Below are 18,453 nucleotides of genomic sequence, written 5' to 3'. Positions count from 1 at the left end.
GGTGGGGCCACACAGTTTATGAGGCCTCTCTGGGGTTTGCAATTAGATTGAAAGACTGACTTCCGGTCCATGCTCTGGAGAACATGTCAATACATAGATAAGAGGTGATTGTAGACAGAGGCAAGACATTGATCCAGGTTGTTAAACTCCTAAAATAACAGACAAAGGGTATTTTGAAATTGTCAAAGAAATGTGGCCCATTGGCATTGTCACTTACGTCAACAATCTTCTGCACATCAACATCATCATGAAAAGAAACAAATCCATACCTAAAACAGATGCAGGAATTTGGTGAAACAGTGTTTAATGTAAATCTCTACAGTTTATGTGACACAAATACCATGTAAAGACAGAAAGATCTAAATATAATGAGGCACACACATGCAGAGTGTAAAACACTTCTAAGATATCATGTACACTTTCACACACAAGGCATTATATTTGAAACAGTTAAATTAACATCAATGTGAACTAAGGAAAAAGTACTTTGTCAGAACACTAGTTGTGCAGCTTGAAGTCTTTTAACAGTGTCAAATACTTCACATAAAACCACATTCTAGATGTTGGATCCTATGCAATTTCAAATGTTTAAGAACAACTCAGTGGAACTGCAAATCCTTTCAAATTCAACGAGACATGCAGTTTACCTACTGCGAGATACCTAGGGATATTCTCCCATGCAGACCCCAAGAATACTCTATTCAGATGGCCAGGGAAGGGCCTTCACTTTTGGATCCCAACCCTGGGGGTGGACAAGCAACGGAGGATGATCTGGAAAGGGCAGTTTGGGGTTGTACGCAGTACATCTAAAGAACTGTAGGAGAGGAGGGGGGAGTTCCAGAGGCCTTTATGGGATATGCCGGGTCTGTTGTAACTGATCCAAAGGGGAGACGTAGGAGGTACAAGTACATGAAACTGGATAAGGAAAATCAAAAGAGACAGACATGACATTAAAATGAATATCCCTTTAAATCCCTCTAACCCAGACTTGTGCTGGCAGAACAGGATGTCAGGAATAAGATGTAATCTACCACAAAGGGAAGCCACTCAACACAAGGCTAGGGGATTCCCCCCTCTCCTCTGTTAATCATGGAATAATGTTTCAGCACATAGATCTACCCTCCAATCTCCCGCTCCCAATTTCCAATAAGTACTGGGATATACAAGAGGCGATCAGTAGCAATGAGGATTACCCATAGAATCAACATGGGAATACAAAGTTAGAGCTAGCATGTAACACCATTGTATTGTCCCACTAATAGTCAGGCAAGGTCAGGCACTTTATTCTGACTATTCACACCTGACTCCAGTTGACTCTTTACACCAGTATAAAAGGTGTGGTTCTGCCAAAAGTATGAGCAGGCTGTGGATGCTGATTGGAACAGCGGAGTCAAGGAGCAGGGAGCTGCAGGAAGAGAAGCCTGGAGGATCCGGAGGAAAGGGGCGTGCCTAGATGCTGGCCCGGTGTTCACGAGGGGCTGCAGCGTGGTAGGGAGCCATGTCTGACGGGAGCTGGAGCAAGGCCACCTGTAAACTGCTGGCGGTGTTTACATAGATGCTCGGCTCCAAGGATGTCTGAGGGCAGGTGGCGAGACCCTGACCTCGACAAATGCATCCAGGAAAGACTGCTCGCGAGCGTTCCGCTACCCAGTGAGTTTCAAACAAATGAGAGGGACAGAAACTCGGGAACGTGCGTTGGTTGGAACGGAAATGGCGAAAGACAAGATTTGTTAAAGAGGCACGGAGCGGAAAGCGAAAATAAAAGCATAACATTACCCAAAGAAAGAACAAGGAAACTGGAAAGGAGAAAGCACGCTAGAAGAATAGAAATAAAGCCAAGTCTGGAGTAAAGAAGTTTAAACGTTCTATCGTTGTGGAAATAAAGCGACATCCAGAGTAAAAAAGTGCAAGTGTGCATGACAGTAGTGAAAGAAATGTGCAAGAGGCACAATAAGGTAACTGACAGGTGCAAGGGTGCACGATAGAAAGAGGTAATTGTGCAACATAAACAACACTGAGAAAGCAAAGCAAAAAAAGTGAAAGTGTGGTCGACAAAGTCAAATAAACACAGAGATAAAAAAGCGGTGCAGAAAGCACCTGAAGATAAAAGGTTAAAAGGAAAAGTACAAGAAATAAAGGGAGGCGAATCGCGATGTGGAGGAGCAAAGAGCCTGGCATTTTTGAAAGTCTCTGATTCTAGCCCATCAAAGGATTGTATGTGAAAGAAACTGTATATTAAAAAATGGTACATCCTGACAAGCTGAACCTGTGTCTGAAACTAGAGGGACCTAAGCTGGGGAAAGAGAACCATGAGAGGCCTAATTAGAATTGTGTTTTATTTTGTTTTGAACTTTGTGAAGAGAGGCCTAGACTAGGGGAAGGGAACCGTGAGGCCTAAAAGATCGAAGCTTGGGGAAGATAACCCCAAGAGACCCAGATGCACTGTAAACTCCATTAACTTACTGCAAGAGCCCTACATGGAAGGTTCCAAGGGCAACACATTTGCGTTGAACCATTCTGAACTGGCAGAACAGCTATTGGTAAGACTACCTGAAACCAGCTGTGGGTTACATTTCCCTTTCTTTGAACCACAATTTACTTTTATTTAAGACGACCTCCTTTCAAATTTTGTCAAAGAGTGAGGGCAAGCATAGGTTTAGATACTGAAAGATTTTGGATTTTGACTTTCAGACTTCGACGTCCCTGTGGGGTTACATCAGCAATACCCCAGGTCCAGCCAACCCCTAACCGACCGCTGGTGCAGAAGACGTAGATCCCCTATGGGCCCTGTCGCACAAAACGCACCCGACCTTGCTGAGATACGAATAGTCCTTACTTAGGGTTAGTGGTGGGTGGCCAGCGGGGTAGGGGGGAAGTCGATCCGTGCCCTGTGTGGCTCACTGTGTCATCACTGCTGCTATCCCTACCACTTTTGGGATCGGGTTGTCCTCCGGAGTTGGGCTAAGCTTGGATGGTGTTGCAAGACTCACTGGTGTGAACGCCTCTATGGGGAGGGACTGAGTCAACTGGAACAATGTACGTTCCGTGGCATCCGTGAAACACACCGATTGGCTATGGAGCTGATAACTGGGCTGCAAATGCTTTTCTTTTCCTTGGATCGTCCGAGCGAGTGTAGCGGAGCGTTGGAGAGAAGAACCGAAGGATTCCACTGGGCATACTGAGCTGCCGTTCCTGGAAGCAAAAAGGCAACATCCATATTCCAGACCTCAAATGCAGCCTCCCACAAACAGCTTGAAAGATCACGTTCCACAGCGAGCTGGTACCTTTCTTTTTATTTAACCTAAATAAAGGACATTTACTTTAAAGCAGATATTGTCTACAGACTGAATACTTCATAAGCCTTAAAGAAACATCTGTTGAGGGAACAATCCCTTTAAAGGTAGGGCCAGTTCGGTATTACATCAACCCCGGAACTGTATTAAATAAAGGTGTTGAAACTGTTACCTTAGAGTCTGTGGGCCTCATTACGACCCTGGCGGAAAGTGACTGACCGGACCGCAACAGCGTAAATAGCGTTTCCGCCATTGCACGAAGGAGCAAAGTGCGGCTAATTACGACCCATCGGGCACGAGCATTACGCCATGGCGGAATCCGAAAGGCTGCGATGGCGGAAATGACCCCAAAACGGCCCTTACCGCCGCCGTACGCTGCACCAGGTGCAATACCGCCACCCATCTTAGCGGTCACCGTAACGAGCGGTCACCGTAACGAGCGGGCACCGCAAATTACGGGCACCGTTAATATACGGAAACGGAAGTAAAAGCATGTGGCCGGAATGGGAAACAGCACGCCGCACAACTATAAAATCCGAATCCCAACACAACCATTAAAAATCCGACCCTGACACACATCCCAACCCGTTCGCAACCCCAGTTAAAAAAATAAATATGGGAAAGGTAGCCAAGAAAGCGTGTGACCGCAAGCGGCAGGTACACTTCTCCCGAGAGGAACTGACCGTGCTCACCGAGACCCTCCAGGAAAATGCCGCCGTCGTCTTCTCCAGTCAAATGACCAGGACGGCCCTTGCCAACAAGAAGGCCATATGGGCCCTGGTGGCACAGCGCGTAAGTGCGGTGGGGACAACACCCCGCACGCCACAGCAATGTCGCAAGCGGTGGGACGACCTGCGGATCCGCGTACGCAGCATACTTTCTGCGAACAGGAACATTGCCACAGCTACCGGGGGGGGTTCAGAGTCGCCCATCAAGTTGACCCCCTGGGAGGATATCTGCGCCTCCACCATAGGAATGGAGAGCATAGAGGGAGTCGGAGGGATGGAGAAAGGAGTGCCGACATCCGGAGAATCAGGTAGGTTGGCCAAGAGAAACAATGCGAAATCCACAAACCACGAACATGTGCAGTACCATGTGACCCCATAGTGCAATACATACTTTGCCCTGACAGCGCCCTCTAAAAGTCAGAATGAATAAACAAATCAATCAAGATGCCATAAACAACCCCTACATGTGCAGCATGCACCCCCTAACTGCAGGCAGCCAAATGAATGCATCCTCAATCCACACGAAAATGAGACCACCTCCAAGGCCCAGTCCCAAATCAGCCTCATGTACCACCCCAATGCATTTGATACGTTGCCATTCCAAATCCGACAGACCCATAACTAACGCTCGCCCCTCTTTACTCCACCACAGGGTCCGATACCAATGACGAGCTGCAGGACACCCCTACCAGCACGCCTGCAAAGAGGGCCAGGACCAACGTCCCAAGAGCCTCCACCTCAGGTGCAAGGATCAAGACACGGCAGCAGCAGGAATCAAGTGGCAGCACACTGGAGGGGACTGCAACAGGCACCCCAGCAGCCAGCAAGTCCACAACCCCAGCACCACAGGTCCCCCCAAAGAACGTATCTGATGGCACTGCCTCTGGTGGTAGCAGCACCATAGGTGACACAGCTGTCATGCCAGCATGCTCCGACACGGAAAACAGTGCTGGCGACGTAGGTACCATCCATGACCTTTCCCAATCCCCCTGCATGTTCCATCCCCTACACCATGACGAAACCACGCAGGGGCACCCTGAAGACAACGACTGGCCAACCCCCACAAGTCCTGTGCCAAGGCAACATGTGTTGAGCAGCCCCCCTGTCACACCACCGCAAATGTCCATGGCCCAGCAGAGGCAACAGTCCCTCGACCTGCTGATCGAGCAACAGCAGGAAGTGTCCACGCTACTCAAGGACCATGCAAATGAATGCGGGGGTTCCAGGGCAGCCATGGAAACATCCACCGAGACACTCAGGGCACAAATAGAGAAAAGTAGTGAGAGCCTCAGGGGAGAAATGGAGAAAAGCACCGAGAGCCTGAGAGCACAAATGGAGAAAAGCACCGAGAGCCTGAGAGCACAAATGGAGAAAAGCACCGAGAGCCTGAGAGCACAAATGGAGAAAAGCACCGAGAGCCTGAGGGGGGAACTGCATGCGACGTCCAAAGACGTTTGTGCTGAACTCGCTGCTGTGCGCCGTGTGCTCTCGGAGCTCTCACAAACCCTCAGAGACATGCATGGACGCGAGCAGGCAGAGACATCATCCGTGGCAAGTTCCGTCCAGGGCAGCCCCCAACGCAGATCTGGCAGGAACCTGCGCTCCACGGGCAGGGGTGCCCCTGATACCCGTAGAGGGGGCTTGCAATAGCGTCCAACCACGGACAGCATGCATATTTGGACACTGGTGTTGGGGGGGGAGGTAGTAGGGTGGAGGGGGTGTGTTGGGCTTCACTGGGTGGCGGGTCCATAGGGTGTATAAATCAAATCACATTAACAATACAGCATCTCATTATCATCCAATGACATGTGTGGACATTGATATTTGCGTACGAGGCCTTCATAGGCGTACAGTCCACAATGTGCCTGTACTACACACACACAGTGCCACAGGTCCCCTTTCCGTGTAATAGGCACCATGCGTGGTTGCTAGAAGCATGCATCTATGATGCTCTGTCGGATTGCACGTGCATCCTGTGCCTCATGGACTCCTTGAGGTGCCTCCACATCCCCACCCTCATCATCATCATCATCTTCAGGTGCATGCAGTACTGCGTCAGGGGGCATGGGCACATTCCTACGTATGCACATGTTGTGCAGCATGACACATGCCATGACCATCTTAGAAACCTTCTCATGGCTGTACATGAGTGCCCCGCCAGACCTGCTGAGGCTGCGGAAACGAGCCTTCAGTAGGCCGAATGCCTGTTCAATGACCACACGGGTACGTGAGTGGGCATGGTTGTAGTCCTCCTCATGCTCGTTCTGTGGGTTCCGGATTGGTGTAAGGAGCCATCTCTTCAGTGGATACCCGGCATCACCTGTATGAGACGAATAAAGGGTGTCAGTGGAATGATAGTGCTAAGTAGCCCCCCCCCCCCTCCTGCAAGGTCATTGACGCATCAAATGGGCCACGATGTCATGCATGGAATGAGACTCACCGAGTAGCCAGGATCTGTGCCCTGCGTGTCGCTCCATGTAGCGTGGTATTCTTGTGTTCCTCAGGACCATAGAATCATGGGTAGATCCTGGAAATCTGGCACAACAATGCGTAAATATCTTGTTGGAGTCACACACCATTTGCACATTGATTGAATGAAACTGTTTCCGGTTGCGGTACTGGACCTCCATGGCATGTGGGACAACCAATTCAACATGGGTGCAGTCGATGGCACCAATGCAACCCGGGATGCCGCCAAGTGCATGGAATCCCACTTTTGCGTTGGTAATCTCCTGGTACGTGCGTGGTAGTGTGATGTGGTCGTCGGCGTGCTTCAGGAGGGCATCGTGCACTTGGAAGAGTGTCCGTGAGAACAGTGGCTGTGAAATGCCATGCAACTGTCCCACTGTGTGCTGGTAGGTGCCTGTGGCCAGGAAGTGGAGTGCAGACACCACCTTCAGTAGGGGTGGGATGGCGGTTGGGCTATCTATCATGCTCACGAGGTCAGCATGTGTCATGTCCACAATGGCGATTATGGTGTCCCGGTCCAAACGGTAGAGGGTGTGGATCTGCTCAGCAGTGAGGTTGAACGGATCGGCTCGGAGGCGTGGGATTGCGGGCCGCCTGCGTGGTGGTAGTGGCAGTGCTTGTGGGCCTTGCTGACCCTGCCTTGCCCTCCTCCTCCTCCTTCTCCTCCGTCTCCCCTGTGCGCCCGGTTGTTGTACCTGTTGTTGTTCGTCGTCTTCTTGTAGTTGTAGCACTTGCAGTGCTATCTGGTCCCCCAGGCCCAACATCGCTAGTCCTGCCGGTAGCATTTTGGAGTGGGAGTGGTTGTGGGAGGGGTTTGGGTCTGCTATATATGTGCTGTCGGCCTGTATGGCCTCCACCTGTGCTGATTGAATGAATCTGTGGCAGATGCAATCCCTTCTGGCCGAGCACGTCCCGCACGTAAGGCTGCATTTGGCCGCATGGCATCTTGGGATTGGAATCATGTATCAAATCCCGATGGCAGTGTGATGTACTTTGACTGATTTTCATGCTATGCTCCCATTGTTACACATGCTATGATTGCAGCCGCTTACATACCTGTGAAGAGTCAGTGGTATGTAGGGCTCGATCGATGGCCGACCCTCATGCAGCACAGTAACGTACTTCACCGACGGGCGTGGCGTCCCATTTGTGATTGCAGCCAGTTAGCATTATGACACACAGCCGCACTACATTGATGTAATTGTGAATGCAAGCGTTCACAGAAGCCTTTTCGACGTAATGTTGCAAGTGAGGAATTCGAAGGCCAGCATTTTTGGTTTTGAAGTAGCGGCGAGGATACGCCCACAGGTCTGGCTGGAAATGTAACGTTCTATTGTAGAATGTCCTTGGGACATGGCCCATAACGAGCAGGCAATGAATGATATGAATTGAATGGGATGCGCAATAGCGTAGTGGACGATAAGGCAGGACGTTCCCAAATCCATCTTGCTTCACAACACTACAGATCCGGCCAGGAGCACAGTGGTTTTTGCAGACTGCATTACGCACAGACGCGATGGAAGTTTCACATATTATGTGAGTGAATATTCATGCGTTTTCATTGCGGGATGAGGGAATGATGAATGGATGCATGGACAGATGATTCCGTTTAGGGTCTGCCATGTACATGGGTTTTTTGAATCACTCCCCTTCCCCTGCGCTATGTGATGCAAGGCTGCCATAGTGGGACTTACGTCTATCTGCCCTTGTCGGATCCTCCCTGTCTCGACGCGCCTTCATACACTTGTGTCTAGGCACGTTACTAATCCCATGTCATGGGTTCTATCTTGACGGACGCATGCACAGTAACCGACGTTGCCAATGGTGTATTTACCTCGATTGATTTCGTTATGATTCGATACTGATTTAGGGGTCTGTATATTCCTTTGGAGTGGGCTAGCATGCATATGGGTGTGGATTTGGTGTGTTGAATGAAGATTGTAATGCATCATGAGTCCCGTAATGCAATCGGTTAATTTGTGTTTCTTTTGGGTGACAGGTATCTCCTGCCCTATTGCAGATGCCATCTCTACGCCACTCCTCCAGATGGTTTTTACTCTCGACTCCTGCAGCTTCGGGTGAATCAGTGGAGCACCATTTCGATCTTATGGGACGATCGCCAATGGGCCACATGCCCTTACGCTGTACTGGTGGCTAGGTGCAACATTTCGGCCTTTCAGCTCGACTAGTGCCTGCCTCATGGGACGGACCTGCGGTTCTTGCCGCTTCCATGTTGCCTTTTTGAACGTTGATGTAGGCCCTGTGTGCCATGATGGTACAGGGCGTCACACAAGTGGAAGCTGGTCAATTATTGCAGATGCAGCCCTCGGTGATGATGGTTGTTTTGGTGTTATTTTGCAAATTGCTGTGGGGCCTTTGTCATTTGGATGTGCATTTAAATTGTATTCCGATATTTGTCGTGTTGCGTTGTTCTTTGCAGGTGATGTGGCGATTTTCGATTTGTGGCGGTATGTATTGCGAGATGATCTGCATTGTGTTCCGCCTTCTGAGTTGAGTTGTGTGGTACAGTACTGGCCGCGTTTGCCTACGTAGCACAGTATGGTCACGGATAGGGGCTGCCATTGTGACTGTTTACATGATGTGCTGTTCAGGGGCGGGGGATTGGCTTTTGGCCGACTGGTGCCTGTCAGCCAGGTCGATTGGTGGAATGATGGGATGTTCAGAATGTGGCTGGTCACAGGTGACTGTGTTTGCGTGCGTTTGTTGGAGGGGGACTGGGGTCATGTCCATTGGAATAGCTTCTGTATTGATGCCATCTGTGCCCTGCAGCTCCCATCGGCCCCTCTTGGGATGAGCCTGGCTGCTCAGTCACTCTGCCAACTTGTGTGGTACATGCTTCTGCTGATGGTTGGTTTGTTTACTGGCAAGAGTACAGGGCTGGTGCAATCCCCCTCAGGATGCTGTTTTGGATGTTGCCTTGCGCTGGTGGCAAGCGATGGGGGACTACTGTTGTTTTGTGTCATGTGTTCTTGATTTTCATTTTGATGTATTGTACCTTCACATGCCTGTGCTGCATCAGTACGGCTATGGTGACATGCCGTACATGGATGCCCACTCACGGGGCGCTTTGAGCCCCTGCATGCTTTTCTACGTTGGCATGCATGGGTGAATTGTAGATTTCACTGGTTGCATAGTGTGAGTACATTGCGCCTGCCAGGAGTTGTGCAATGTGGCCAGGGAGTGGAGTACAGGCACTCAGTGGGCCATTTACGGTTGGTTCACGATGCCGTATTTCTCGCCATGGCGGAATGGTACTTTACGACGTGCTTGATGGCGTTCAGTACATGTCCGCTAGGGTCAGAATTCGCGTACCGTTGCGCCATGGCGGTGATTCCGGTTTTGCAAGGCGCGCGTGCGCGTACTTGGTGCAGTTAGCGTTGCCGTTCACTGCGGTGTCGCTAATGGCATCGTACTTTACGGTGACGGGTCATAATCGCAACGAGCGGTGTTCGATGGCGGTATTGCATTTCCGCCATCATTTTTCCATTTCCGCCAGGGTCGTAATGAGGCCCTGTGTCTCTCACTACTCAACCTAAAATAAAATGTTCTCCACCCTTGATGACATGCACTTTCTGTAAAATAATGCATGTCACCATAAGAACACTTCATGATGGCGCATTGCTGCCGAAAATAAGCAAGCCACGCACAGTGAAACCTTTATTTGACATTTACTACAATGGTAATTCGCAGTTAAAGTTTCAAAGTTCCCAGAATGTCACTATATTCGCCAACAAGGTAGATTAACATGCAAATGTTACTCTACCGTCATAAAAACGAATTGGCTGTGCTAGTGGTTGAGTAAATTTTGCAAGGCCTGATGGGAATTAAATTGCAGCCAGACTTGTTTGGACATCTGCTGCAAACCCCAAATAACACATTCAGAATGTATTTCCGTGCTGCTGAACAATATAGCAAAAGCTACTCACTGCAGTAACTACTCTACTTCCAAAGCACAATTTTTCCTCCATACTTTTAGGAGTTCCCGCCGAGCAGAGACGCGACCAGAGAACATTGGAAGCCTTCGCACACAGCCTCTTTTAGAATTTGATAGCAGGGGCATTCCATACTCCCCGCCAACCAGGCTCTTTCCACTCAGACCCTGAACCGCCAAAAGGATCGGGTGGATTAGTTTATGGGGAAGGCAGGAGTATGGAAGAAATTAGACTTTGGACTAGGAGTACAGTAGTCACTAAGGTTTAGGTTGATTTGTTCGAACAAAAATGTACCTTTTCCGATTTGCCTGAATTTCTTTTGTTTGATTTTGTGTTACTCCCCCTTGCCCCACCTTAACCTATTGCCTTTCCCCAGCCCACATGTAAATTTAATTAAAACTGACCGAAAATCCTAAAGAATTCGACCAAAAATATTCACTCAATTCAGAAAGGATCAATTGAGTCACAATCAAGTATGCTAATACCGTCAGTGATTAACTTTTCCTCCTCAACTCCTACATCCCATCCCCTTTCCTCCATACTTTGGGGACAGTATAACGCACTGATCTAACCTAAGGAGGATGGAATTTACTTTATTATTATTTATTAATGTGATTAGATTGTATTGAACTTTACACACAATAATACATCACAGAATACAGTTAGAAACAAGTCATCAGAAAAGAAAAACAAAATAAATCCATAAAATATATGCAATTACTTCCTAAAAACAATTAAACATTTGCAATAAAATAAGTAACTATTCCCAATATTCATAAAACTGATGCATGGCCACCTACAATGTCAGAATAAACTTGAATTTACTTTAATTAAGAATGATGCAGGATGAGATAAGGAACAGGTTACTTACCTGTAACTGTTGTTCTCCAGCATGGGTCTGCATGGATTCACATGCTCATGAATATTCCCCGTCGTCAGGCTGGGAATCCTCGGTAAAGAAAAAATCAATATCAGTTTCGTTTCTGATCAGTCTTTCCTAGTAGTAACCAATCACTGATATCTGGGTCATACTGCCCCCAGCCAATGACTGCCCTCTCCCTAAGCCCCGCCTCCGGCAGCCATCCTCAGATTTGGTAGCCCGTAAAGTGGCAGTATGACCAAGTGAAGAGCCGCAGAGGGGAAGGAGGGAGGGTTCGCATGTGAATCCATGCCAGACCCATGCTGGAGAACAACAGTTACAGGTAAGAAACTTGTTCCCTCTCCAGCATGGGGTCTTGCATGGATTCACATGCTCATGAATATAAGAATGCATAGCAGTATACACATGCACAACCACGGGAGGTGGCAACAGGCTCAACATTGAGCAATACGACAACTCAACATTAAACATCTCTTACCTCCTCACCAGGCTCACCTTAAGCGAACAGGTTGCGCAGCACTGCTTGGCCGACCCTGGACTCCTCCCTGGAGTCCCGATCGACGCAGTAGAATCTTGTGAAGGTGTGCGTCGACCTCCACGTAACAGCCCTGCAGATGTCCAGCAGGGGCACACCAGACAGGAACGCCGTGGTAGCAGCGATCGCTCTGGTCGAATGGGCTGTCGGACGGCCGGGCAACAGTCGGTTTGCAAACCGGTGACAGTGCATGATGCAGCCGGAGAGCCATCTGGAAATGGAAGCCTTCGAGAGAGCCTTCCCTTGATTCACAGGTCCAAAGTTCACAAACAGCTATGATGTCTTCCGAAAACTCTTTGTGCGGTCCACGTAGAACTTCAGCGCTCTAGCTACGTCCAGCGAGTGCAGAGTCCTCTTGGCCTGCGACGAAGGCGACGGGAAGAAAACTGGCAACACCACGGGCTCGTTGAGGTGGAAGTCCGAGGGCACCTTGGGCATAAAGGAGGGGTGCGTCCTCAGCACCACCCTCGTGTCGTGAAAAGTCAAGTATGGAGGCTTGCAAGATAGGGTCTGGATCTCTCCCACTCGTTGTGCAGAGGTGATGGCCACGAGAAATGCTGTCTTCCATGACAGGAACTTCAACAGCACCGAATGCATAGGTTCGAATGGGGCCCCATGAGCCTGGTCAGCACCACGTTGAGCTCCCACGCCGGGGCAGGGGCCTTCACCGGTGGGAACGATCGGAATAGTCCCTTCATAAATTCCTTCACCAGGCGATGAGACCACAAGGACGCCCGTCCTGTAGTTCTGGTGTATCGGGAGATGGCAGCCAGATGTATCTTGATGGAGGCGTGAGCCAGTCCAGCTTTGGCCAGCGAAAGTAGGTACGGCAATACTTGAGGGGCCGTAATCAGCACATGGTTAATCTTCTGTGCACAGCACCAGACAAAGAACCTCTTCCACTTATGTCCATAGCACTTGAGAGTTGAGGACGCCCTGGCTTTTGCAAGAACCTCTCTGCAGTCAGCCAGGATATCGTATCTTCCCAACTCTAGTGCTGCAGGAGCCAAGCCTGCAAGTTCAGCGACTCCGAGTCGTGATGAAGAATGGCGCCTCCTTCTCGGGAGAGAAGATCTGCGTCCGTCGCCAGCTTGATAGGTGGGGACGTTGACAAGTCCAGAAGGTCCGGGAACCAGATCTGTCTCGGCCACGCCGGTGCGACGAGGATCATCCTGCAGCTGGACCTCTTGAGCTGGTTGATGAGACGGAGCAGCAACGGCAAAGGAGGGAACGCGTACAGGAACATGTTATAACTTTATACTAACAAAGTACTTGAATCAAATTATCTCTCGGCAAATGAGAATGACACCTACCTCCGTGATGGTCAGCTCTCTTTGAACTAGAAGCAGGAGGGAATTACCTGAAAACTCCTCTCAAACCCAGCCCAAGGCTAGATTGAAGTGAAGTCTCCAGGGGAAACCCCGAAGGGAAAAAACCCCGTGAGGTGCTGCTGGGGAGCGTAGATTCCTGCAGCGGCTGGTGGAGGGTCACACTGGTTGGGCTGTTAATCTTGTCATGGAGGATTCTGATAGAAACAGAATAGAATTTCAGATAAGTAAAGATACCGAATCTAATAAAGTAGAGTGGTAGGAAAAAGAAAAGAAGCTTACCCTGACAAGCCTATTCCCTTCTAAGCCTTTCTTTTCAATCAGATGTGAACAGTTGGCTATGTTCCTATATGATGTTAAAGAGGTTAGGATATGTCAAAAGTAAGGACACAAGATGTAAAGAATGTTGTAGGGGTTGGAGTCTTACCAACAGGGAGTCTTACCAGGCCCAAGGGAGGAATTGTAAAGAGCTGGATGGAGGGCTTGAGCTCGAGGGGACTGAAGACTGAATAAGGCTGAAGTTGAAATCTAATGTTGACGTAATAGATAAGCAAAATTAGAGAGAGAAACCCTGTGAGAGACACGGAAAAAACAAATAGCTAGACACAACAAAACACTACCAGAGAGAACAGACGGGAACACAGAGAGGTGACTTCCTGTTGATCCGCTGGGCTCGGAAGGAAATCGAGATCTCTAAGTTTCAGGAAACGGAAAGGTAAGAAGAAAAGGGATTGAAGCTACAAGGAAAACGATCCACTGAAAAGTAGCAGAGGAATAACTTCAGATAAGAAGGTAGCGAACTTACGATGCGCAGCACGACTCTGAGTAGAGAAGCAACGCGTAGTGCTGAGGTTCCTGTTGCCGGAAATACCATTCCGGAAGTTGGGGGCGGAGCTAATCCCGCGGTCCGAGGAGCGGGAACAACTAGAGCGCGGCTTACAGTCTCTGGATCCTCCACATTGAGTGTTCCAATTCCGGGTTTAACCGTGGATGTCACGGGTATCGATTCCTGAAAGGGTGCAGCAGTGCGATTCCACAGGACAGCTGTAACAGAACAGGCCGTCCCAAGGGAACGAGAAAGCATCGCCCATGCTCCTCGGCTGTGTGAACCTGCTGGCGAACCTCTGGCACTGGAGTTCGTCGCCGTCGCGAACAGGTCGATCTGGGGTTTGCCCCATCGTTGAAAGAGCCGATCCACCTGGTCCTGGCGTAGTTCCCACTCGTGGCACGAGCACAGCTCTCTGCAGAGTGAGTCGGCGATGGCGTTTTTTATTCCTGCCAAGTGGAAGGGAACCAGAAACATCCCCTGGGCGACAGCCCAGTGCCACAGATCCTGGGCCTCCTTGGATAGGGCTGGGAATCTGGTGCCTCCCTGCTTCCGGATGTAGAACATCGTGGTGGTGTTGTCGGTGAAGATCCTCACCACTTTGTCCTTGAGGGACGGAAGGAACGATTTGAGCGCCCAGAACACGGCTCGTAACTCCAGGATGTTGATGTGTAGAGACCTCTCCTCTGGGAGCCAGAGGCCTCTTGCGTGGAGATCTCCGGTGTGGGCCCCCCATCCCTCCAGGGAGGCGTCCGTCGTCACCGTCTCCTTATAAGCCGGGGTCTGAAAGCCTGTGCCTGCCGTGAGGTGCGCACGGGTACCCCACCATAGAATCGCCCGACGGAACTCCTCGTCAAGCGGGATCCTGTCTTCGAAGCTGCCCGCTGCTTGATTCCAGCGGGCGTCAAGGAACTCTTGTAGCTGACGCATCCGAAGTCTGCAAAGGGGCACAAGGTAGATGCATGAGGACCATCACCCCGAGGAGGGATTTGATGGACCTCACCCTGGCCAAATCCGTGGCTAACAGGCGCTGCACCTTGCCAAAAATGGCCTTCGTCCTTTCTTCCGACGGAGATGCCAATCGCTCCACTGTATCGAGCTTCGCTCCCAGAAACAGTGCTACCTGTGACGGAACCTGGTGGGATTTGGGGTAGTTGATGGCGAATCCCAGTTCCGTAAGCAGGCGGACGGTCCTTGCTGTGTGTTCGACAGCGAATTTTCTTGATCTTGCACAGATTAGCCAGTCGTCCAGGTAGGGGTGGACGTGGATCCCCTGCAGGAGTAGCCGCGCCGCCACTGGAGGGAGGCACTTGGTGAACACCCGGGGTGCCGACTTTAATCCAAACGGCAGGGCTGGTAGTGACGCCCCTGGACAAATCTGAGGAACTTTCTGTGTCCTTTTAGAATAGGGAAGTGGAAGTAAGCATCCTCCAGGTCCAACGACGATAGGAAGTCGCCCTCCTTCAGCTGTCCCAGCACGTGCTGGAGGGTGACCATCCTGAATTTCTGTGCCTTGATGTACTTGTTTAACCAACGCAGGTCCAGGATGGGGCGCCAACCGCCTGTCTTCTTTCTGACGAGCAAGTACCTTGAGTATACTCCGGAGCCCTGGAGACTCTTAGGGACAAGCTCGATGGCACCTTTCTTGAGCATTGCCTTTACCTCCAACAGCAGTTGAGGGACGTGATTCTCCTTCCTGGCCACGGGAGGAATGCGAGGACACTGCTTTTGAAATTCTAGAGAGTGTCCGCGGGCCAGGGTGTCCAGCACCCAACAGTCGGTGGAGATGGACTCCCACACGCTGACGAACTTCGTCAGCCGAATTCCCACCGGGGTGCTTTGGTGGGGGCCAGACGCTACGGCTGGTTCAGTCCTGCTTGGAAGAGGCCTTGCCGCCTTGGCCTCCTTGACGATGGCGGCGAGGCCCTCCTTGCTTGCCGCGGCCTCTGTAGGCCTCCTGGGACGAAGAGCGGGACGCCTGGCGGTACGTAGAAGAGCCACCGCTGGATCCCTTGGAGGCTCCCTGTCTGCCTCCGGAGCTCCGAAAGGGCCACCGTTGCTGAAGGACTCCTAGGGCTCGGGCTGTCTCTGTGTCGGTCTTGATGGCCTGGAGGGACTCATCCACCGTAAGGAACAAGTTACTTACTTGTTACTGTTGTTCTCCAGCATGGGTCTGGCATGGATTCACATGCTCATGAATATTCCCCGTCGTCAGGCTGCGAATCCTCGCTAAAGAAAAAGCCAGTATCAGTTTTGTTTCTGATCTGTCTTTCGTAGTAGTAACCAATCACTGATCTCTGCGTCATACTGACCACAGCCAATGACTGCCCTCTACCTAAGACCCGCCTCTGGCAGCCATCTTCAGATTTGGTAGCACGTGAAGTGGCAGTATGACTAAGTGAAGAGCCGCAGAGGGGTAGGCGGGAGGGTTTGCATGTGAATCCATGCCAGACCCATGCTGGAGAACAACAGTTACAGGTAAGTAACTTGTTCCTTCTCCAGCATGGGGTCTGGCATGGATTCACATGCTCATGAATAAAGAATACATAGCAGTACACACATGCACAACCACGGGAGGTGGCAAAGGCTCAACATTAAGCATCACATCAAACTCAACATTAAGCAAATCTTACCTCCTCACCAGGCTCACCTTAGGCGAACAGGTTGCGCAGCACTGCTTGGCCGTCCCTGGACTCCTCCCTGGAATCCCGATCGACGCAGTAGAATTTCGTGAAGTGTGCGTCGACCTCCACGTAGCAGCCCTGCAGATGTCCAGCAAGGGCACACCAGATAGGAACGCCGTGGTAGCTGCGATCGCTCTGGTGGAATGGGCTCTCGGACGGCCAGGCAACGGTCGGTTTGCCAACCGATGACAGTACATGATACAGCCGGAGAGCCGTCTGGAAATGGAAGCCTTCGAGAGAGCCTTCCCCTGATTGACAGGTCCAAAGTTCACAAAGAGTTGTGACGTCTTCCGAAAACACTTCGTGCGGTCCACGTAGAACTTCAGCGCTCTAGCCACATCCAGCGAGTGCAAAGTCCTTTCAGCCGGCGACGAAGGCGACGGGAATAAAACAGGCAACACCAAGGGTTTGTTGAGGTGGAAGTCCGACGGCACCTTGGGCATGAAGGAGGGGTGCGTCCTGAGCACTACCCTCGTGTCGTGAAAAGTCAAGTACGGGGCCTTGCAGGAAAGGGCCTGGATCTCTCCCACCCGTCGTGCGGAGGTGATGGCCACAAGAAACGCTGTTTTCCACGACAAGAACTTCAACAGAGCCGAGTGCAGAGGCTCGAACGGAGGTCCCATGAGCTTGGTCAGCACCACGTTGAGCTCCCACGCCGGGGCCGGAGCCTTCAACGGCGGGAACGATCTGAACAGTCCCTTCATGAACTCTTTCACCAGATGATGAGACCACAAAAACGTCCGCCCCGTGGTTCTTGTGTATCGGGAGATCGCAGCAAGATGAATCTTGATGGACGCGTGCGCCAGCCCAGCCTTGGCCAGCGTCAGTAGGTACAGCAGTACTTGGGGAGCCGTAATCCGTAGAGGGTTAATCTTCTGTGCGTGGCACCAGACAGAGAACCTCTTCCATTTGTGTCCGTAGCATTTAAGAGTTGAGGACGCCCTGGCCTTTGCAAGAACCTCTCTGCAGTCGGCCGGTATGTCGTATCCTCCAAACTCTAGCGCTGCAGGAGCCAGGCCTGCAAGTTCAACGACTTCGGGTCGTGATGGAGGATGGCGCCTCCTTCCCTGGAGATGCGCGTCCACTGGCAGCTTGATTGACGGGGACGCTGACAAGTCCAGAAGGTCCGGGAACCATATTTGCCTCGGCCACGCAGGTGCGACGAGGATCATCCTGCACCGTGACCTCTTGAGCTGGTTGATGAGCCGGATCAGCAATGGCAATGGAGGAAACGCGTATAGAAACAGGCCCTCCCAGGAGAACCAGAAAGCATCGCCCATGCTCCTCGGCTGGGGAAACCTGCTGGCGAACCTCCGGCACTTGGAGTTTGTCGCCGTCGCGAACAGATCGATCTGGGCTGTGCCCCACCGTCGGAAGAGGCGGTCCACTAGATCCTGTCGTAGTTCCCACTCGTGGCACGAGCGCAGCTCCCTGCTGAGTGAGTCGGCAATGGTGTTTTTTATCCCTGCCAGATGAAACGGCACCAGAAACATCCCTTGGACGACGGCCCAATGCCACAGATCCTGCGCCTCCCTGGACAGGGCTGGGGACCTGGTTCCGCCCTGTTTCCTGATGTAGAACATGGTGGTGGTGTTGTCGGTGAAGATCCTCACCACCTTGCCCTTGAGGGACGTAAGGAAGGACCTGAGGGCCCAAAACACTGCACGCAGCTCCAGGACGTTGATATGGAGGGACTTCTCCGTCGGGAGCCAAAGGCCTCTCGCGTGCAGATTTTCGGTGTGCGCTCCCCACCCTTC

At 51.1% G+C, this 18,453-nt stretch overlaps 1 protein-coding gene across 2 annotated transcripts in view; it reads right to left on the bottom strand.

The window, feature by feature from the left end:
• Nucleotides 1-18,453, bottom strand: part of DAZL (deleted in azoospermia like) — an 890,646-nt gene that overhangs the window by 605,381 nt on the left and 266,812 nt on the right. For both annotated transcript variants that reach the window (XM_069646760.1, XM_069646761.1), the window contains exon 4: nucleotides 218-269. In XM_069646760.1, coding sequence (XP_069502861.1) covers nucleotides 218-269 — 52 coding nt within the window. The remainder of the gene's footprint in view (nucleotides 1-217; nucleotides 270-18,453) is intronic.

The sequence above is a fragment of the Ambystoma mexicanum genome, chromosome 2q (genome assembly GCF_040938575.1).
Source record: "Ambystoma mexicanum isolate Mex_15411 chromosome 2q, UKY_AmexF1_1, whole genome shotgun sequence".
In the NCBI taxonomy this organism is placed as follows: domain Eukaryota; kingdom Metazoa; phylum Chordata; class Amphibia; order Caudata; family Ambystomatidae; genus Ambystoma; species Ambystoma mexicanum.
Note: the sequence above shows the minus strand (reverse complement) of the source record. Positions and strands in the feature narration are given on the sequence as shown.